This window comes from Rhyacophila brunnea, unplaced genomic scaffold (genome assembly GCF_057557595.1).
Source record: "Rhyacophila brunnea isolate RB1 unplaced genomic scaffold, BYU_Rbru_1.0 scaffold_22, whole genome shotgun sequence".
Lineage (NCBI taxonomy): Eukaryota > Metazoa > Arthropoda > Insecta > Trichoptera > Rhyacophilidae > Rhyacophila > Rhyacophila brunnea.
Genome location: NW_028232882.1, coordinates 12,215,246 through 12,238,000, shown reverse-complemented (window position 1 = coordinate 12,238,000; position 22,755 = coordinate 12,215,246). Strand labels below are relative to the sequence as shown.

At 37.0% G+C, this 22,755-nt stretch overlaps 1 protein-coding gene across 2 annotated transcripts; it reads right to left on the bottom strand.

Annotated features, from left to right (window-relative positions):
* Positions 1 to 472: 472 nt before the first annotated feature.
* On the bottom strand, positions 473 to 22,527 carry Top3alpha (topoisomerase 3-alpha). 2 transcript variants are annotated; one of them, XM_085949986.1, is made up of 15 exons: positions 22,241 to 22,527; positions 21,066 to 21,275; positions 19,959 to 20,211; positions 19,418 to 19,588; positions 18,842 to 19,017; positions 17,733 to 18,015; positions 14,982 to 15,193; positions 13,928 to 14,039; positions 12,691 to 12,920; positions 11,926 to 12,064; positions 11,427 to 11,587; positions 8,349 to 9,093; positions 7,789 to 8,080; positions 5,242 to 5,357; positions 473 to 2,630 (listed from the first exon to the last, which is right to left on the bottom strand). In XM_085949986.1, exons 1-15 carry the CDS (start codon positions 22,430 to 22,432, stop codon positions 2,437 to 2,439), a joined length of 3,486 nt encoding a protein of 1,161 aa, XP_085806112.1. In that variant the 5' UTR covers positions 22,433 to 22,527; the 3' UTR covers positions 473 to 2,436. The 2 variants fall into 2 exon arrangements, with proteins under 2 accessions (XP_085806112.1, XP_085806113.1); XM_085949987.1 differs by lacking the exon at positions 21,066 to 21,275 and having other exon boundaries at positions 22,241 to 22,505.
* Between the last annotated feature and the right edge of the window lie 228 nt (positions 22,528 to 22,755).

Sequence of the window (22,755 nt, the reverse complement as noted above, 5' to 3'; positions counted from 1 at the left end):
GGTGACAATCTAAAGCTAAAGTGATAGTATTTACAATATTTTTATTGAGGTATTATAATTAAATTGTTACAATAAGTTAGCCATGCTGTTAAAATATAGCACTTATTTCATCAATTACAACCAACTTATTGTAATTGTTACAATAAGTGCTAATACTTTGATACAAACCAACCCTAGTTAGCCGTCGTAGTGGGCGAAAGCAGTCTTGTGTATAGAATAGACCCACAGAAGTCTAAAACATGTCAACATACATATCGTCGGTGTTTTGTAAAAAGGGCGGATTAACCAAAATGCTACTTTACAGGAGGATTTTTAACTTTTGACATTTATTTGTTTTTTACCTGTAGATGATTATAAATATCTAACAAGTATATAATAAAGCTTAGAAAGAATACTATCATTATAATAGGTATTATTATATAATATTTTAAAAGGCCTAATATGTCACATTTGCTTTTTATTTTGTAATTTTAATTAATTTAATTTTAGTCGATTATCGTTTTTAAGTACTTTCCTGTGGAGATAAAAATTCGCCGTTTTTACACAACAAAGCTACTGGGGTACATATTGTATTTTCATTAAAATCTCGATTTCGCCAAAATGGTTGATTCGCCCTTTTTACAAAACACCGACGATATTATAGGGTCAAATTATTAATATAATCGAATATGTATGTCTTTTTTACATGTTGGTGTTTCGATAATTATGGCATTCAGCTGAAAACCCCACTTTTCAGTCTACGCATTTATTAACTAATTATTTCATCTAAAACACACGCACTTAATGGAAATGCATATCATGTTACACTGTAACAAACAACATCTATATTCATCACTAAATGAATGAATTAGCGTATTAAAACAATAAATGAATTTGGTTTTTTGCGACTGAAACAGTGGTGTTTTTTTAATTATTAACCCACTTTAAAAATCGGCTCCAGAATTTAGCTCAACATAATGACAATGTCATAGCATGTATTGTGAAAGGACAAAAGTGGGGGGCTGGGGTATAGAGATGTACGTAAAAGAAAAGAGGGGGAATACTAGATTTCTGAATGGCCGTCATGACATGTTAGCCACAACATAGAAATTACTCTAAATACCATAATAATTTGGCTCCATCGAGTTTATTTCATGTAAAAATATTACAATACCTGTATAAACATAAGAAATGTAGATTTTACACAATATTTGTTTGTAGACACATTATTTGATTGTTGTACGTAAGTTAGTCAACTAATTAACAATGTAAAATTTAATAATAACATAGTAATAAATATTCTCCCATCAGTCTCCATGTACATATTTTTCTGTTACTATGAATATTACTGCCCACGATGACCGAGCGGCTTAAGCGTCGGCCTATATTGCCATAGGTTCCAGATTTGATTCCTGGGCTGGCAAATACACATAATATTGTTTTTCAATTCGTGGACCTAATAGGTTGAGCAAGTGTAATATCCATTTCTCGTAAAAACGAAAATCTGTTAATACACACCTCCACTCTGTAGAGGGTCCGTATGATCCTATTAGGATCGGACATGGTCAAAAAAAATGGATACATTATACAAAATCAAATTCTCATGAAAAGTAGTGACTTTAGACTTATGTAATTAGATTTGTGACTGACTTGCGATTGCATATTACATATTAAAGTAAGATATATTTGTGACTGACTTGTGACTGTATAATATGTATAACTTAATTTGCTATTAGAAATTATCCTAATATGAAATGAATAACAAGGGATATAAATATAGATTGAACAAACGTATAAACGTATAACCAAAATGAGACATTATCTATGAACATTTCATTTTCACACGGTTATACGTTTGAGTTACACGCGCTGCTCAATGCTGTGCTGAACGCGCGTACGCTGGACGAGCGCTAAGAGATGTTTGTGTGTGATTGTGTGGTTTATTTTCTGTAAAACAATACTTATAAAAATGTATATAATGTGGTTCTCAAAAAAATTCTAAATTATAATGCTATGACAATGGTTATGATGATGATTAATATTTGGGTCTGCTGTGTCAAAAGTTTGGCAACCCCCGAATCCTAGGCAGAGTATGCATAACTTTACAGTTTTGAGGATGATAAATTGCATTGAAGCCGTAATAACGAGAACCAAGGTAGAGATTCTCTGATGATCCCACAAACTATGAATGTGGCAGTGGGGAAACCCAGAACACAATATTATGTTTGTCTGTCCGATTGCTGCAACACCATTGAGACATGTTGAAATCCAATGACCCAATGACGCAGCGTGGATCAAAAAAGTTTAAGCGGAGTTTAGCGGAGCGGGTTTAATTTTATTCGGAAGGAGTAATACTATTAATTCCACATAAAAAAGAACTTCAGTGTGATGTTCAATATTACCTCAATTTGCCATTTAGTCATTCTCCATAATTCATACATAATTTCATGCTTAATTTTAATTATTTTGCGGACATCTGTTTCGGGTATGGCCCTCTTCCCGGCAAACGCTGCACTTTTTCCTTCCCCTCTCTCCTGTTGATCCTCCTCCTCGAGTGGAGTAACTGTTGCTTCCTCGTGCTGATGTACCGGCCCCCCCGCCACCACGACTCCCCCGGCCTCGACCGCGTCCTCTACTAGAGCCACCGGGACCTGCATTATTCATTTAAAAAAAAAATATATTATCATGTATAAATAGTATTATATGCAAAATGAGTCACTTAATTAATGTGAACGTAATTCTTCCGTGCCCCTGGCTCTACAGTCATGATTTGAGTTACCCCATCTCTACCTGCCATGTATATGCAGCCGCGGTTTGTGCACGGCTGCCTTGCATGACACTATAAACGTGTCAGAATGAAAAGATTTCAGTGCCACACTTCCTTGTCCCGAAGCGATGCTGCATGGGACTGATGTAGCAACCATGCACCTTAGTGCTAAAAGAAAAAGTTCAAGAAAATAAAATTATTCTTGAATTGCTCTGCCGTCATTTATCTTTAATGACATGAAGTGTCCTCTGTACCCGTGTACTGAAACTCTGCCGAAACAGAGGAGTTAGAAGTTGAAAGTGATGAATCTAAGGAGGGATCGGAATTATTCTGTCCTCCATATGACGCAGTAAATTTTTCAAAGTTCTCAAAGTTGGCCTTGGTTGATATCAAGTCGGCGTGGCCAATCGGGCCCGTGTGTGGACAGACCCTGGCAAACAGCTCCGCTCGGTCGGATCCCATCAACGGGCAGTTCCAGAGGACGTGTTCAGCGTCTTGATGGTCGTGCCCACATGTGCATTCCGGCCCATGTCCTATCAAACGAAAACCATGCAGCTTGGTTGCAAAGTCACCATTGTAAACATAATTTTCCCTCCATTTCAACTTCCTCGACTTCCGATCCACGATTTCGAACACGATAGCTATTCAGCCATGAGGTCATGAGTAAGTCATGTCTCATTCAGTGACAAAATGGCATACGACTGACATACAGGCAGCCACTGATTCACGTGTTCCAAGTTAGTCGTATATGAACAACGGAATACACAACAATACCAGGTCAGTTTATGCACCCCTACTATTGCCAGAACTGTCCACATCATTCTTTACTGCAATGCCTCACAACTCTTTTCACCTCGCCATACATCATTTTACTGAAGAATATACAATTTTTGTGATTATTTATCTAAATATTCTAAAAAACGACGATTCATTGTATAAAAAAATCTGTTTACGCTTGTAACAAGGCATTTTTAAATCTTAGTGCAGCCCTGGCAAATAAATTGAATTGAAGTGAATAAATCTCAGTGAACAAAAATTGATGTTTGCTGCAAATGAATCTGCCATGCAAAATGATTTTCAGCTGATTTCACTACTAACCTTAGTAACATTTTTCAACATATTTTATGTAAGTAGTTTCTTTTTGAAGTTCAACATAATATGAATACGTGTATTAAATAAGGCTCTAAGTACCAAAAAGTAGTATTGCCTGTAGTTATAAAATACCGAGTCATTGCAGTAAAATTTCATGAAGCAGACCTTTTGAAAAATGTAGTTTTATAGTGTGAAGCAATCACGGCAGCTTCTATAGTTTTAGGTATTAAGAACTCGCAAGTGTCAACACACCATTGTCAGCTATTTTATATTAAATGCCGTTGACCACTGCAGTGCTACTTACACCATTATAAATAAAACACGCCAACGGACTTACAACGTCGACAGGTTTAATTATTTTGCTGTATTTTTTTGACTTGCTTGAGGCACTTAGACTATAGTTGAAGTTATTGGCGTTGGTATGTAGAACATTTTTCTATAAAAATGTCAGTTTTTATTATTTTGGTACTTAGCACCTTAATTAATACACGTATTCATATTATATGATGCGGTTACATTTTTACTGGTTCTAGGAGAATTATTACCCCTCGGACACTAAACCTCCCTCCTTTGAATAAAAATTAAATTTCTAAATAAAATATCCTTGACACAACAAACGATACAAAAATTTATTTGAAAAAGATTTTTAAAATTAATTTAACAAAAAAAAAATAATTAAATAATATACACATTTTAGAAATAGCGAGGCGGAGAAAAATAATTATCTTTAAAATATTGAAATTGTCAAAAGAAAATGTAGGTACAGTCCTACAAACTTATCTAAAGAATGGTCAAAAATGGAACTACGAACTACCATATGGACGCCATTTTTAAAACGTCATTCGAATGTCAGATTCTGTCCTGTTGCGAGTCTTGATTGGGTAGTTTTCGACAGTGACTCCCCCATCCATTCTATAGATAAGTTTGTAGGTCTGTAGTTTAATATTATTATTCAAAAATATACTAAAAACTAATACACTCACATACTGTCAGAAAAAATATTTGTAAGCGAGACGCAAAAGTTCACCAGCTCTTCCGAAACGTGTAGCAGAACTTCATGTACATCTGTATATTAATTCTTTTCTATCATATTTAATTTAATGTACCTATTAATATTTCAAATGGGGGGCAATTGTCTGGGTTTTTTATACAAGGGGTTTATGTCCAGGGGGAGTTTTTTGAAAAGGGGTTAATGTCCGGGTGGTTTTTGTTAAAGTACATAATTGTCCTGTTACCATTTTTTGTATAGCACCATGTCATTATGTGTAAATCTACCATCAAAGACCCAACCCTAGGATGGCTTTAAACACAGCCTTGATGCTTTGTGTAAAATGAATACTGATCAGGTTCTTTAGTTGGCCTTGAATGAGAGCGAAATGATAATATATTGATGGATCACTCACCTGAAGTTGACGGTTCATCGGTGGCCCACTCGAAGAATGTGCACCGTCCGTCAGGAGGGTTTGGACACCCGTAAAACTTTCTACCCTTATTTGGTCCTTCTCTAAAGACTGTCGCTCTATAAGAAAGATATCAATTCATAATTATACAAAACTTAGGTGGAAAATTCTCACTTCAAGGCGGAGCATATCGACCGTGTTTAGGAAAAAGGGTGTAACCCACACAGAACAAATTTTATAGGAGAGGCAAACAATGTTTTTTGAATGATTTTGGTTTAATATTAATAAAAAAAAATAGGCATAGACATTGTGTGCATGATGATTGATGATTTGGTGTAATATCTTTTCGATCTACTAATAATTAAAGAAGTTATTACAGAACATCATTAAAATTGAGGGTAAATGCTTTTTTCCTTAAATTAAAACTTAATTAAACCTCAATTAAAACCTGAATTTAGATAATAAATCGGAATTTGCAGCTTATTTTCTTTTTACAGAACGTGTATTTAGTTGTATACATTGTTAATATCTAATAAAAGCACTTTTCGAAAAATCGAGGGTTATGCCCTTTTTCCTAAACAGAGTCGATATGAGCATCCACAGAATGGAGATAGTTGCAAGACATACTCCAACCCACAAACTCTGGATCGATCACACCTTAACTGGCTCTGTGCCAAAGCGAACATGTTCGCGGATATGGCCGGGCGTACAGTACCTACCGGCTATATAAAAAACGCGAACTTATTCGCCTGTCTTTGCAGACAGAATGCCAGTCCCGGGCGTTTGTTTTGAATAATTTAAAATTTAGAAGAACACTGGTCCAAGAATGAGACATTTAGCATATGATTGGTAAGTGTTTATGATAAACTTTCAATATATTTAAAAAAAAAAATAAGGTTTATGTTACTCGTGCATATGCATACTCTCACTTGCCGCCATACAAAACCCCCCTGGCACAGATCAGATTATAAAATATCATGTGAATGATCCAGGCAAGGACTTCGAACTCGTTCTCATGGATGTATAGGTCGGTACCCACTACTCCACTAGTATATCTATGGCATTATGTTTACTATAGGTGTGGGACAATGTAAAAATGTCATCAATTGGAATTTAAATTCAATTTTCATCAAGTACCTCAGCTGATAGTATTGATAATAAATAAGGTAATAATTTATTTATTTATTTTTATTTATTTATAAAAAAGAGTATTACGGCATTACAGCTTTTGGCCAATGCGCCATAATACATAATACATACAAATATATAAAAATATCTTAATTACAAATAACTTAATATAGTAATCAATTTTATTGTAAGTAATAAAACAACTGAATATTTGCGCAAACGGTACATTACACTACTATTATCTTGAAGTTTACAGACAGACAGCACTGCCTAAATATGAGCATTTCATCAAAAATACAATTCAACTGAATGCGCATATCTAAAGGGCTCTCCAGAACGCCTGTTTTAGTTGGATTCAACCTAATATCAGGCTGAGTATAGCTCAGGTCAGACAGCCCGACAAAATCAGGTCATCTCTAGGATGGCTAGGCGGTTTCTATCTGTTGTGCTTAAATGTCGGTGCACGTAGGGACATGTGGATACATCGCACCCTTGCAACTAAACTGCCACAATCCAAAAAACGTCAAACAGAGAAAATCAGCTTTGAAGTTTTTACCTTTCGCATTTTTGTACTGTGTTTTTGAAATATGTTTAGATATTGAATGAAGTTTTGACTTGAATTTGATGACTTAGAGATATGAAATTTTTGGTACATATACTATGAACGATAGACAATGAAACATAGTAATTAACTCAAAACACGTAAATTTGGACTTGTGGCGGTTTAGTTGCGAGGGTGCGACATAATAATATATAGGTACATTGCTTTTGTTTCATTAACCATTTTTTTGCGATCATGCCACTGCTGGCATGATCGCAAATTTTTGATATCAGATAAAATAGGATGCATGCATGCTTGCGTTTTGTTCTGCAAACAAGAATCAATTCTCACAATAGACTAAAATATCAACAAAATAAGACTGTCTGTAAGGCATTCAACAGTAGTTTTTAGAGCTGACGAATCACGCCGATCATCTGGCACAAGTGAGAAATGTCATTATGAATCTCTTCATTGAGTTCGATACAAGTCGACGATTGGGTTGGCAAATTCGCTTGAAGTTGTGAGTTACTGCATGCGGCCACGCAAGATGTGAGTATAATGTTGTGGTGAGGTTACCTAAATTTTTCTCATTCATGCAATAATAATGTGAAACAAAAAGAATGAACTACTAAATACAATCTCCAATTGTGTCATGGTGACATTTGAAGTAAGAAAATATGAAGGAAGACTGTTTAGTGTAGCAACCCAGTTGACCAAGATATATTTGGTTCACGTATAATTTTTAATATTAGCAACACAACGTATGTTATGAACCAATCACGACAAGTGTCAGGAAGATTGGTATATGAAACGTTACATGTTACTGAGTCTGCTCATGTAATTAGAACATAACTACAAATATTTACAAAAATATATATTACAGTTTACACGGAAGATTACAGTTGCACTTGTGTCCATCACTGTCACTGTTGGAAGTGGATCCCCGTCCTCCCGCGCTTCCTCCAGGGTTCGACCGAGAGCTGGTGGAGTTGTCGTTAGCCCACGAGTTGGTGTTATTGCCGGTGGAGCCGCCTCCCCAACTGCTATTAGTGTTACCGCCAGGTCTAGAATCTGTACCACTGTTTTCCCCATTTGGATCTTCTGGGGATGCCCAAAGGAAGAAATCGCATTCCCCTGTGTTTCGTGAATTGGCACACTTGTAGAACTGTCTTCCTGTAATAAGATAGAAGAAAACACAATGAACATCTCGCACAATTTTGTTCATATTCTGTGTTGTATTGATATTGAATAATAATCAATTCAGCCATTGTCCATTATTTACATATTGGGCTATTTATTTGCAAATGGTACGTTGTTGTGTTCTCTCAATTCTTTTCTATGAGTTTTTAGAGTTTCCCTTAACTCTTAAAATCCTTCATAACAATCACTTAAGTCAAGTAATAAATATCAAGTATTGAGACATTGACATTATATGACATACCTTGATTCTTTGTTGTTTTTCTCACAGTCAAGAGAATGGCTTCAACTCCGCACAGGCAAACGACATGATTATCATCACCGCCGCTCTGTTGAGGATTCCAACTTGAAGAACTGTTTGTGTTACCCCGCGCCTGATTCTGCTGGTTATGTCCACCTCTAGAAGACGTGCTATTATTTCCTCCTCTAGTGTTTGCGCTTCCCCAAGTCGTTCCACTATCACCACCTGTATTCGTCCTTCCTGCACTTGGCGCTGTACCCCACGAATTAGTTGTGAATCCACTGTCATTTGAATTATTATTCCACGTGTTTCCTGAAGTATTCTGTGGCCTATTTGATTGATTTGTTGCATTACTAGATGAGATATTATCATTTCTTAACCAGTTAGTCATATTCGGCGGGTTATTGACATTCTGAGGTATATTTGATTGATTCGTTATATTGCTAGATGGAATATTATCGTTTCTCAACCAGTTGGTGGTATTGGATGGATTATTGACATTTTGAGGTCGATTAGATTGTGTTGGTCTTTGTTGATTACTCGATGTGCCGCTTTGGGATAAAAATCTTGAAGTGCCAAGTCCACTGTCCGAGTTATTGTTAGGACGGACAACGGCGACGTTGACATTTAGGATTTGAAGGATATCCGTGTCGCAGCCCCCGATACAGCAGACGTGGGGAGATGGATAGCGGTGGTCGAGTGATCTGCCGTTCCAGTGCATTTCCAGTTTTGAATATGACGGACCACACTAAAAAAAATGGAGGAATAATTTTAATGTTGAAAGCTTTTGGGTGAAGTTCAATATTTTTAGGTCAACATAATGTGCTTTCCACATAATATGGCATCACGAAAGGTACAAAAAAAATGGAGGAATAATATTAATGTTGAAAGCTTTTGGGTGAAGTTCAATATTTTTAGGTCAACATAATGTGCTTTCCACATAATATGGCATCACGAAAGGTACAAAAAAATGGAGGAATAATATTAATGTTGAAAGCTTTTGGGTGAAGTTCAATATTTTTAGGTCAACATAATGTGCTTTCCACATAATATGGCATCACGAAAGGTACAAAAAAAATGGAGGATTAATATTAATGTTGAAAGCTTTTGGGTGAAGTTCAATATTTTTAGGTCAACATAATGTGCTTTCCACATAATATGGCATCACGAAAGGTACCCTTCTGCAGCTTATTGCAGCATTCGAGGGAAGATTTCCTGTAAACGAGGTCCTGGCGGAAAAACATCCCGGTTGAAGAATCTCAGTTCAGAACAGACAACAGACAGGTGGCCAAAATCATTACGTGACATGGCACTGAAAGAAGGTGTTTATATTTTATTAACAGTAAGTCAACGATAACAGATGGCAGCGATAGTTTTACACCGTGGATTCCCAACTGGTTTTTTATCAGGAGCACATTTATGATCAAAAAAGGCGACAATCATAATATTATTTTGGAATGAAACTTTTATAATTTTAGATTTGTATAGTAGGTTCCAAAAACTATTAAGAGCGTACTTCAGTGAAACGGCAAATAATTTTCAACAGTAGGTGCGATGAAATTTCTCACTAGTTGCCAATCGGAGACCAAAAGTCGAGGTGTCTGCACGTCGATTTGTTTTGTCGTGGCGTTGGATGAAAATATTCTTAAATCGTGTAAAGATGACTATAAAACTTTACGTATGTACTTAAAAAAGAAAACATGTCAATGAATATACTATTATTATTAGTAATATAACAATAAACATAACATTAATTGGACGCATGTTGGATTTTTATGACAAATTATATTTCGTTCAGCATGCGTCATTTGCACAATCCGCGCATCGCCTAGCCACGATCTTTTTAGACCATGCCTCAGCTGAAGTATAGCCTTATTTGTTTCAAATAATTTCACAATCATATAATTTTTGAAGTTTAATCTTTCCGAGGCCTTTTTAGTTTTAGGCGGTGGAGTCATTTACAAAATCTGAGTGCCTGCAAATCTGACGGCGATCTGTCTTTTATTTATTTTAATAGTAGGTAACTTATATTAATTATTAAAATAATGTAAATACATATGTAGAATGAATTTGTTTTCTATTAAAATTAGCACCTATTGTCAATATAACATAATAATTAAAAAAAACATATTTCTTAAAATGTATTTGGTAAATATAATATTATCTTCAATTCTAATGCACTAATTGTTTCAACAGTTTTTTTGATAGTCGTATATTAAGTACAATTTTTAGAAAGGTAACAAAATGGTTAGGCTTGAAACGACGCCCTCTTAGCCGAGTGACCGGGTAGGCCGGGGTTCCTATAATCAAGACTCATAGAGAGGAACGGTGGTTATTGAGGATCGAAACAATTAGTGTGACGATTAGTGAGTGCCACGTATGAGCCGGACAAGCATAGAGTATTTTTCATTTTATATTACATATCACTATTATTCTGTTACACGATTTCATATTAGTAACTCCGTCGCAGGATGGCAGGTACAGCCCGCCTTTCCGAAATTGGGGGCAGACAATTATTATGAGTCTTAGGCCCGTTTCACACGGGACACCTGTGTCCAGCCACTGGTGTGTCGAGATGCCGCATTTGCATATAAATGAACATGAACGCGACACTCGTGTTTCTCCGTCTGGTGCTCATCCATTTATGTGTAAATGCAGCCGCTCGAAACACCGGTGGCTGGACGCAGGTGTCCCGTGTGAAACGGCTCTTAGACCTAATATTTAAACCAAAAAAAATGATATTACAATTTTGCAACAAACTCCGTTAATTTGGCTGCCAAACGTTGGTTTGGCTGGTTTGGTTGGTTGGTTTTTGGAGGTGTATTATAATAGGTATATCAAACAAAATTACAGTACAGGTGACTTTTAATAATTGATGAAACAATATTTGTCGTATGTAGGAAATTGTAAGAAAATGTAACTTTTTTGAATTTACACGATTTAAGAGGGAAATGGGATGAAATTTTGGGTTGTTTTACCAATTTCATTTGGTAGATGAACCTGCATTAATTCTCTTCTCGACTTCTAGTATCACAACATCTGGTACCGGTGATTGAGTTAAGAGTCAGTTTTACAACTTACCGTTTCACATGCCATGTCGGTGACGATGACTTTATTGACAATTGACGGAAGCCAGACAACATTTTTGCATTGTGGAAAGCTCATGCATCCGATAAAGTATCCCTGGCCATCCTTCTTAGTACGCAGAATCATGTCAGAGCTACACTTCGGACATTTCATGACTGGAAATAAAATTACAAGCACGTACTTAATATCACATAAACTTTCAATTGAAATAGTCTGCCGAAAGGTTAATCACCATAAAAGCTCTGGCACACAGAACGCAATCTAGTTGTATACACACGATTGTATCATCCCCGCTACACACAAGGCGATCTGCAATCACGACTGGCTCGCTACGACAGATCGCGTTCTGTGTGCTAGAGCATTAAGATCATACGGTTTAATAAATTTCAAGATGTTTATGTAGGTCTATTGCAATGGTGAGCGCAGTGTCATTATTAAGAAAAGATTGTGAGCCCCTGTTCGATCACTACGCACTGAAACCAATCTTACTTACCTCTTTTATGAGATTCTGGAATGATAGGATCATTGTCGGCAGGCATTGTCGGTTGCTGGTTGAATCGTATGCTCAGAGCTTGGTCAATTTTTACGGCTTCCTGCGAAACTGTTAAATAAACTTCCCTGTACTTTGCAACCTGTAAAACATAATAAACAAAAAAATACAGGTAGCCACGCATGACAGAAGTGAAACTTCTTTGCTATACGCCTTTCAACAAATTCCGCTATGTCGGTGGATACATCCCGGACTAATAGATATCAATCCCGACAGCCTTTTGCGTGGCAAAGTTAATATAAAAACCTCTACTTTGTAATTTATCAGGTTTCTTATTACAATCAGAGCTGCACCCCCGATAGTATTAACAAACAATATCTCACGAATTGATGCGATTATTAATTGTCCAATGATCTGGTTCGGCGAAATATATAATAAGTAATATGACAATCATAAAAATTGTCTGTTTTCCATTGACCTGTGCTAATTGTATTACATTACGTAACCAATTCAGTTATCGGACAAGAAAATTAATTTCATTATTGTTATGAATTTTCCATATTTAAAAATTATTATATTTAAAAGAACTGAATCAAACACCTCCTCGCATTTCATGCTGCCCTGATACTTTATGATACTTAGTATCCAACTTTGCCATCACATTCCTTTTCTTCTGGCAATCTTATGCTACTGTGGCTCCGGATATTGTCGTACGTTATACCAAACAGAAATATGTCACATTTTAAAAGATCTCATGTCAGATGTTACCTGTTCTGCCAACACCACCTGCGGCTGCTTTCTGCCTTCGCAGACGTCTTTCAAGTCGGCCTCGAGACCTGCTCTGAGGTGCGGTTTGGAGAAACTCAGTCCCATCGAATCGTAGCCTTCAACCAGCCCCATCCCCAGAACTCCCGGGACAAAATGGATGTTGTCCGCCAGAGCCACGTACGAACGGCTCTTTATTGTTTCAATATGGTCAGCGTGGGTGGCGTCCGTGCCTGAAAACAATGGCCACCGTCCAAACATGAAAGTGATTTTTAACACCGACCATGGATTATCCGAAAGTAAACAGGAATACAATTCAGAATATGTAGACTTTATTTCATTAGATTGAAATATCTTCTTCTTTATGTTTATTATTTCATTGCTGAAGGTTTCAATTCCATACAACTCTTCAACACTTTTCACCAAGTATTGAAAGTGACTCGAATGCATCTGTCATTTTAAGGCAAAACAGATGTTTATTTCCCAATATGTAATTATTAAATATGTGGGGGTCATCGCTGTGGGAGTCATGGTGTGATGGATGAAGAGGTTGTGAGAAGGAGAGATGAGAAGTCGTGATTTGGTGGTTCCGATGGATGGAGGAGCGAATTTTATTTGCAGCGTAAACAGTCGGTACAAGACTATGTTATAGTAGTTATGTTACAATACTTATGATACTGTTCCGAGGTCCGAATCTCGGTAGGATGAGATGTTGTGCGGAGCGATATAGAGACTGAGATTCTAACAGACCGGGAACGTATATTCGAGTGATATATCCAATGAATTATGATCCGCTATTTATTGACGTACTCACAATCAAAATAATATCTCGAAAAGAATACATATTTAGGAAATAATTATTATAATTGCGTCAGTTACTATATGGAGTTTGCGTCATCGGATATAGCGGACTATGTGGAAAAATAGATATCGCGGAAACAATCATTGCAATCAGCTATCTACTGAGTTTGCCATAATTGGATACTACGGGAAATGTGTATTTAATATCGCCGATCAATATGCTGACACGGATTGAGTGTAAAGTTTTCTTCAAATGAACCTGCAATGCAGTCACTTGTAGCTAACTTAATCAGTTAGATCAGAGGTCCTTTTTTTGCTTCAGTTTCATACATTTAAGCTCCATCTCTATAGAAGAAGGTTTTTATCAACATCTTTGACAACAGATAATAATTGAGACTTTCGTATGTTTTTACAACAAAATAAAAGTGATGATCCTTACCGATCCCATGTTTTTCCATCAAGGCAATCAGATCAGCTTCTGTCAAAAGTGCGGGGGCTGAAGTTTCACCGCCAACGACGTCCATTTGTGTCGGTAAAAATGTCTCCCCTTCCTTTCGAAAATAAAAATAATGTCAACCAATATACTTATAATAATATTCATAATCACTATGGTATCTCTGAAAACGGGGTATGGTGATGACTACACAGGGTCTGTTATGAGATAGATATCGTGAAATTTATAGTGATCCAAAGACTGCGGGGTGGGCCAGGGAAAGGGTGCCAATACATCGGTCAAAGCCCTTAACATTGATACAGCCAACAAAAATGATGACACGCCTCTCCACGAAGGAGTAGAAACATGTTTCCAGACTCTCAGTGTGTTTAACTAGCATTTCAGAGTAAAGGAGAAGAGATGATGGAAGACAACGTTCAGGCGGCCAGGGTCCACACCGGGCTGTAGCGCCTTTCATAATACAGTGAAACCGCAATTCTACGGTTTTTAAGGGACCCTAAAAAAACGATAAATGCAGGATACTTATATAAAAAAAAACTTGTTTTTCTCCTGGATTTTTTTCGATGTCTTGAATCTATTTTATTAAGTTTCTCAACTAGAGTTCTAGTTTTCTTCATGGGGGGCATTTTAGTTGCGATTTATAAAAATGATACGTGATACGAGATGCGAGCAAGCCTGAACGCCGACCGACCTGTGCAAACAACGCGACGTGACTGAAAGGTCTGTATGTATCATAAACAATTCTACGAAAGCGAAATGAAAAATATTCAACAAAAACGGTCAATCGGGATAATATTTAGACGATAGATCGAGGAAAAGGATAAAACAGGGAACGGTTAATGCGGGATTATTTAACATTTTTCTTATGGGTGGCGGGACTTTCAAAAATGAACGATCCGTGCGGGAAAACGATTTATGCGAGAACGGTAGATCGGGGTTCCACTATACATAACAACTAAGGATTTGTCGGCATACGCTGTGGTTCGACGGTATTGATTCTTTAAAATTACAATTGAAGAAGGGAAGAATGATGTCTCACCTGATAGACGTGTATTTCTTTTGCTGACCATTTGTCGTAAGGATAAACATCCAGATAATTCCTGGCAATAATCATGAGACCGTTCGCAGTAAACTTCTCTCCGGCTATGTCCACCTCGACGATGGTTTCGTGACCCTGGGCGTCTTTGGAGCAACAAGCGAGGAACGACCTCACAATCAGATCGTACACCTTTTTGTCATTGCCTGAGAGATCTGTAATAAGTTGATACATATTGTCAAATGACCCGACACTTTGAAATGAGATTAATGAGATAAATGAGAAACTCATACGACGACTCACGCCAACCATTAAAATTAAATAGCAATTACACGCAAAGATTTTAGGAGAAATATGATTATCTCGATGTTTGCTTCGATTGGTTCATTACTCACAATGTGTCGCTAGTGTGAAAAATTGTTAGTAAACCAAAAAAAATCTATCAGTCAGCTTGGTGGCCAGAGTAAACAGTCTTCCTTCATATTTTTTTACTTCAAATATTGCTGCACCACAGACAAATTGAAGGTTTCATTCGAACAAATAACAAGTTATTAATTGAATTGGCATTTATGTGGTAGAACTCCGTTATAATGGTTTTTAAAACAAAATTTTTGTTAGTTGTATGGTTTTGGCATAATTGAATATTTCAATGTATTATGTTTGCGATCACCATGCAATCTTTGTGTTGTGAAAGTTGCAAACATTCAGTTTTAGTTTTCTCTTAGTACATAGTAGTAATCTTATTGTTGTTCTAAAGATGGTTTTATAGCCCAAAACAGCTGTCAAGATAAATAACTCAAATGCATGGCTCCCACAAGAGAGAGACTGACAGGGCCTGGGGTCTCGGGCCTTAGGGGGGCCCGACTTGGTGAACAAAATTGTAACAATAGTAAAAAAAATAGCGCTATTTCAGTTCAAGCGTATTAACATTTAGGCCATCCTCCCACGGCGCAACTTATGTCCGTCGAAACTGAAACTAAAATTCCAGCCAGTATCTAGCTAATGTATTTCAATGGCGGCTCGCTGACGGCGAGACCGGAATCTCTCAGCTTCAAAACGGTCGCGAAGAGATGCGACATGCTAGTCGCGCGGTCTCTGAAGTTTCCAGTCACCGTAAAACAGTGGTACCAATATCATTAGATTTCAGTGAAAAATCATATTTTCTTACCAAAATTGGTAGCACTTCGTAAAGCCGCTAGCGTCATATCGTAAAAACCGAAACAACCAGAGACGTCAAAACTCAAAAGTACAAGATGAGCAAACAGACGTTTAATTTAAATTTTGTGGCAGAAGTCGAGAGACACCCCTGTCTGTATAATTACAGGCTACCACAATATTCCCGTAGAGATATTACGGAAAAGGCTTGGAATGAAGTAGGAAAGGCACCTCAGAATTATTAAGATCCTCTCCTCGGGACTCACGCATTCCCGCATATTTGTATTTTCTTTTTGAATGGCAGGAGTGATGATCCTAACAAGCTCAAAGTAGCTTTCCTTGGACATTCTATAGAAAGCCAGAAATTTGGAATCAGTTTCTTGCAGTTTCTTTGCAGCAACGAATAGTCTGCAGTTTATGTTCCTTTCTATATAAGGATGAATCCAATATTTCCTTTTATTTTGTCTCCTCGTCACTTGACCCGCTCGAAGACATTGTTTGTTAAATATTAATCGGAAAATTAAAATAACCTAATTGTAAACGCTGCAGCGCGCGTGTTGTCAGTTTTTGTACAACACAGCTGATAGTCCAGTTTGACAGTTTGAGGTTATGTGATTATTATTTCAACTGGGTTTCAGTAGCGCCGTGTGCGAAGCATCACATTGGCCAGTTTATGAGATCCTTCACAAACCAGTTCTGTCAGATTTCAGTTGCGCCGTGGGAGGAGGGCCTTAAACATATGTGGTTGTGCAATACAATTTTTGATTTTTGTTTGTCGATATTCGACAACTCCATAATTCGAGTGAGTGCATTCAAGAATACAAAAAAATCACTAAAAAATACACTGAATACCCTTAATTTTACCTCGAACACCATTTGGAATACGCAACTAAAATCGTCGGTGTTTTGTAAAAAGGGCGAATCAACCATTTTGGCGAAATCGAGATTTTAATGAAAATACAATATGTACCCCACTAGCTTTGTTGTGTAAAAACAGCGAATTTGTATCTCCACAGGAAAGTACTTAAAAATGATAATCGACTAAAATTAAATAATTAATTAAAATTACGAAAAAAAAAAAACCAATGTGACATATTAGGCCTTTTAAAATATTATATAATAATGCCTATTATAATGTCAGTATTCTTTCTAAGCTTTATTATAAACTTGTTAGATATTTATTATCATCCACAGGTCATAAACAAATAAATGTCAATAGTTAAAAATCCTCCTCCTGTAAAATTGCATTTTGGTTAATTCGCCCTTTTTATAAAACACTGACGATATATCATCACACTGTCTTTAATTAAACTTGGCAAAAGGTAGGGGGCCACCAAAGATTCTAGCCTGGGAGCCATGCTCAAATGTCATAGAGTTTAAAACCACCAACAAGTTGCTGATTGTATTTACTGGCATAATATTTTTGTTTCGTATTTATGATTGTCTGTTTAAATAAAGACGACTTTTTTATAAGGCAAAATGTCAACGTGACAGCATTCAAAGAAGAGATTCAAAGTGATATTTGTTGACCGTCGAGTTTGGTTGTGTAATTTAGGCATTGGTGATGGTAAGTATTGAATAAATTGCAAAGAATATTACTCGTAACGTGTTTAGTGGGGTGAATGGGGGGATGGGCCTGATCACTCTTATTCCCCTGTCTGGGTGTTGGACCTCCTGACTCCATAATTCCTCTGGCAAAAGCTCCCCAGTCATTGTCTTCAGTTTGAAGAGTGACCAGAGAGGCAAGATTCAGCTCCTTGGGGTAGATGTTCGTCTCTGTTCTGGGATAGCTGATGATACCCTGAGTATAGAGTTTCTCGGCAATCTTCATAACCTCTTTAGCATTAATACGAAGCTTTCGGGACCCAAGCTTCTCCATTTCCTATAAAGGAATAAAAATATTAGCCTCATTGTCTACTACCTCAGCGGAGCCAACCAATTGGGATCTTCGAAAGTTCCTATTGGTTGGTAACCCTCTTGCTATTAACACCCCACTTTTAACCTTTTCCTTACTATGTTAATAAAGTTTATTCCCTCTTGTGAAGTCACATTGCGTTACTGTATTCATGATTTTGCAAGCATATTATGTTTCAAACGGGGATATTCCAATGATCCCATAAACTGCAGGTGATGAAACCTTAGAACACATGGTGTTATATTTTCTTGCTGTGTATAACTGTACCGTCAACCGTCAACAACATATTGGAAGCATATGTCGCTGATGAATATTGCTAATTTAATCATTTCAAATATATGATTTTTGTTCTTCCCTTATGTGTAACAGTTTCACTGAAAACTACATTATTTTCAGCTTTTTTTGAAAATTGTTAGGCCTTTTGCACATGGAGCTACTCAAAAAAACCGGACGGAAATTTAAAAGCTTGCACGGCACCGCTAATGTATTTCAGTGGTAGTTGGCTGATAGCCTCAACGTGTGCAACGTGTCTGTGAATAATCACTAGAGACGTAACATGCTAGTCGCGAGGCTACTAGTAACGAACTGATGCATTGCTGCTATGGCAACAATGAATTGAAAGCTTGTGATTTCAATCTCTAAAGAATAGTGCCTTATGTGATACATCAGTTACTGACCAGTCTGTGACTTCAATCACCAACCAGGTGCGTCTTCTTTGTGTATAAGGTATAAGGACATAGTGTGAAAAATTAGCGCAGCGGCATACTGCAGTTTTACCCATTGATTTACTTACAACAGTGTCCAACGGTAGTGGTCGCCATTTAGACTTGGGTTTGCTTTTGATGCTTTCAACGGTCGCGTTTGGGTTTTCCGAACACAGATCGTGTATCACGAGACATGCCTGTTCATCAAAGAGACGGTTTCTTTTCCACAAAAAGTCCACCGTCAGATCGTTCATAGTGTGAGAAACTGAAAACATAAAGATTCTAACAAAATTGCCTATCATTCAACAGAAATTATTTGGTCACACTGTCTTACACCAATAATGGCGAAATCTTTTAATATGTACTTACAGTAATGACCTCGTTAGATAAAATACAAGTTAAATTCTAATTGCTGAATGTTTTGTACTATTCCATAAGAATCAGTTTTGGCAAAGCGGCCTTCACATTTCAAAAGATATTCATGGCACCATGAATATCTTTATTTTTTCATTGAATACACAATCTTAAATGGTATGTTTAGATAGCAAGGAATCTCAAATAGATAATAATTGGTTAGTTTTCACTTTCGTGTTCGTATTCATAATGAATTTCAAAATATATGAGATACGAAGATTCAGATGAAATATAATGTTAATAAAATGAACCTTTAATTTTCCAAAAGCCTTCAGGAATAAACTTTTCCACAGCTCGATAGCGCTCCACGACGAAACCCAGCGTAGGGAATTGGCATGAGCCGTAGCTGATGAGGCTGCTGGCAAGCTGTCCAGGGAACACTTTCTGCAGACGTAAAGTTTGGAACCGTGTAAATGCTGCACCTGCAATTAAAGAAGATATACAATGTGCGAGAAAGAGACGCCTTCATCCAGAAGTGGATCAAGGGTGGTTAAGTTGATGCTGATAATAATGTTCACATTCTTTTCTTCCTTTCGACCATGTCCGATCCTAATAGGATTATATGGGCCTCCACAGAGTAGAGGTTTGTATTAAAAGATTTTGTTTTTTACGAGAAATGGATGTCAGCCACTTGCTCAACCGATTAGGTCCATACCCTGACTCACACACAAATTGAAAAACAATATGTGTACTTGCCAGACCCAGGATTCGAACCTGAGACCCATGGCGTGATAGTCCAACGCTTAAGCCGCGCGGCCACCATGGGTGGTTATTGGGCGAATGTTCACATACCTATCCTTAAATCCAGCTCCTGTCTGACATCGACGGCATCACTGACATTCTTATTTGGTTCTCCGAGAGTTTGGAGAGCTCGGCCCACAGACGTTGCTGTGATCTCGGAAAACTTGGCTCGAAGAATTCTCAAATTTGGCTTCACCTCCGAGCACACTTGGATTATTTCGTAGCCGATATTTTCGCCTTCTCTGTCGCAATCGGTCCATATTATCAGGCCTTGGCATCCTCGGATTTCTCTTTCGAGAGTTTGCTGGGGGAAAATATTAAGACTTCATCATAATGACGGTCACCATAATTAAGTGGTAGTGTAAAGACTAGAGGTGAGTTAGAAATACTGTCACCAGTTTGTGTACTCAAGTCTCGGCATGATACTACCCATACTCAGTACGTGTGGCCCAATAAACTTGTTCGAAGTTCAAACGCATGCGATGAGATCATTACTGTGACTCGCTAGTTGGAACTGTAGGTAGACTTTTAATAATATTAACATTAAATGCGCGCGAGCAAGATAGCATAATATATGTATGTTGAGCTGTGATATACTCAACTGTCATTGCTCTACCTTTCTCCCCAGTTGTAAAGTTGGTATAGTGAAGGACAGAAATGGTGACGAGTTCGTTTTATAGTAATATGGAGTTAGTTTTAGTTCCAGTTGAGTATATATGGTTTCGTTACATTGAGTTTCTCGATTTTTTAGAGTTATAATTGGAACTTATTAACTGAATTCAAATTTAATGCGTGATTGTGTAAATGGATAATAATTATATAAACAATTTGTGTAAAAATGGCTTCTAAAAAGTCAAGTACGCCAAACGCTCTATATAATATCCCAATACTAGTAAGTATTTTGGAACAAGTTTCGATACCAAGTATTATATCTTCAAAATCGACCAGTTTTCCCACCTCTAGTAAAGACTAGCAATCTTGCATGCAAATCTCCCAGAATCAAATCCAAACTTGATCAAAATTTTCACAGAACTTTTATGTGGAAGGTGTGTGATAGGAATTGAGAGATGAGTCTTAAAAATCAGTTGAATATTATGCCAAATAACTATAATGCATATAATATGCATAAATGACATAATTCGATTATAATGTACTCACTTTTATTTTGTGGTAGTCCTCGGGACACGATTTCACTACGGGAGCTTCGAATAATGAGAGGGGACTGCAGGTCTGCCAACCTCGGTACGAGCCGACAAATTCATAAGATAGTAAATGGCCCGACACAGATGTCATAACCATTTTACATGTCTGTCCAAACAGATTGCCATCGAATTCATATATTTTGTTGTATGGTGAATATCCTTCCCGCTGTAGGGTCAATGCAAAGGTTAATGATTTAATAATATCTCGCATGCGATAGAATGGGACGGATATAGTGATCCCGCTCGACGTAAAATATCACTTGCGTGCTCGCGTTAGTCGCACTTGACATTCGCCTTCCGAGAAATGTGCATGTGATCGTTTCATGCATTCAAGCAAAACTAAAATCTGGCAAAGGAACTTTCTTTTACAATATTTTTGTGTGAGGACTGTGCGGGGAATGAAAACATGTGTGCGGACGCATTTTGGTAGGTGTGCGCGTGCACACCTTACAGGGAACATTGATGACAACTATAGTTTACAAAACAATGTTAAAATTTCAAGTGCAATACCGGGTGAAGTTTCGGTTGTTAATATTTGAGCCATTTATAATACCAAGTGGCCTTAGACCTAATAAGAAATGTCTCCGTCCGAAATGTCCGAAATGTCCGAAATGTCTGCTCTTTAATATTTAACTGGAAACGACCACATGGAACACAGATATCGATTCCAGCATCAACGGCAAAATCTGTGCAGCCGCTGACGTACGCCACGATACCAAAATTGCTAATGTGTCAGAATCGGTGCTTAAAAAAACACTAACATTAGTGGGAGTCCAGGACAAAAGAAACAAGCGAAAAAAGCATCAGCCATATTACGGCCGTCTTAGTCACGCCACGGGAAAGTGCACTCTGAACATTGTTTACATTTTACAAGAATGATAAAGTCGTCAATTTCGAATGAGTATTTTGGTTTTTTCACCTAATGGATAATGATATCACAGAGGAAATCAACAAGAGAATCGCGCCAGCGAACAAAACTTTCGTCGGTTTATCATGAGAGGCGCAGTAAAAGAAAACAATATCTGACAAGCATCGGCTGCTGTCACATTACATTTGCCAAACATTAACATTATTGTATATTTCTATGGTAGGTACGTAAAATATAAGTTTATTTATTACAACTTGACTCACCCTTCTCGACGTGCCTCTCGACAAATGTCCGGCGATATTTTTAGCAGCGTCATTTTTCTCGGCTACATTCAAATATTTCATTTCTGGAACATTACTCTCGTTTCTACAATAACTACTTGCATAGAATTTACTTTTATTTGATAACCGTTCTTTCTTAAATATATTTGTTGTTAAAATGAGCAGTCTTATCATACCTCGATCAGAAATAAAACACAGCTAATGGTAATTTATAACAACATCAATGACATTTTACAGTTTTGACACACTACACACTAATATTTGAGGTTGTGTTTATAAAATTCCCGCCATTCAGATGTTGGCATGTTGCTATTAAAAATTTAATATGGATAACGAATTAAAAGTATATTTTAAAAACCTCTTAACTGCAATAAAATCCCTCGAGTTGTAAAAATAAATGTAACGGGATTCAAACAACATGATTAACATATTAAAATATTAAAAGATCATAATTTTTATATATTGCAGTATTTTTCTGCAAAATAAGAAGCAAAAGT

Bases quoted from the DNA above. Each gene is read 5' to 3' on its own strand.
- Top3alpha (XM_085949986.1), bottom strand. From the start codon at position 22,432: ATGATAAGACTGCTCATTTTAACAACAAATATATTTAAGAAAGAACGG. The intron at 19,589-19,958 runs GTATGTGAACAT...CTTTAATTGCAG, and splicing joins GGAGCTGGATTTAAGGATAG to GTGCAGCATTTACACGGTTC. The intron at 18,016-18,841 runs GTAAGTAAATCA...ATTCCTTTATAG, and splicing joins CACTACCGTTGGACACTGTT to GAAATGGAGAAGCTTGGGTC.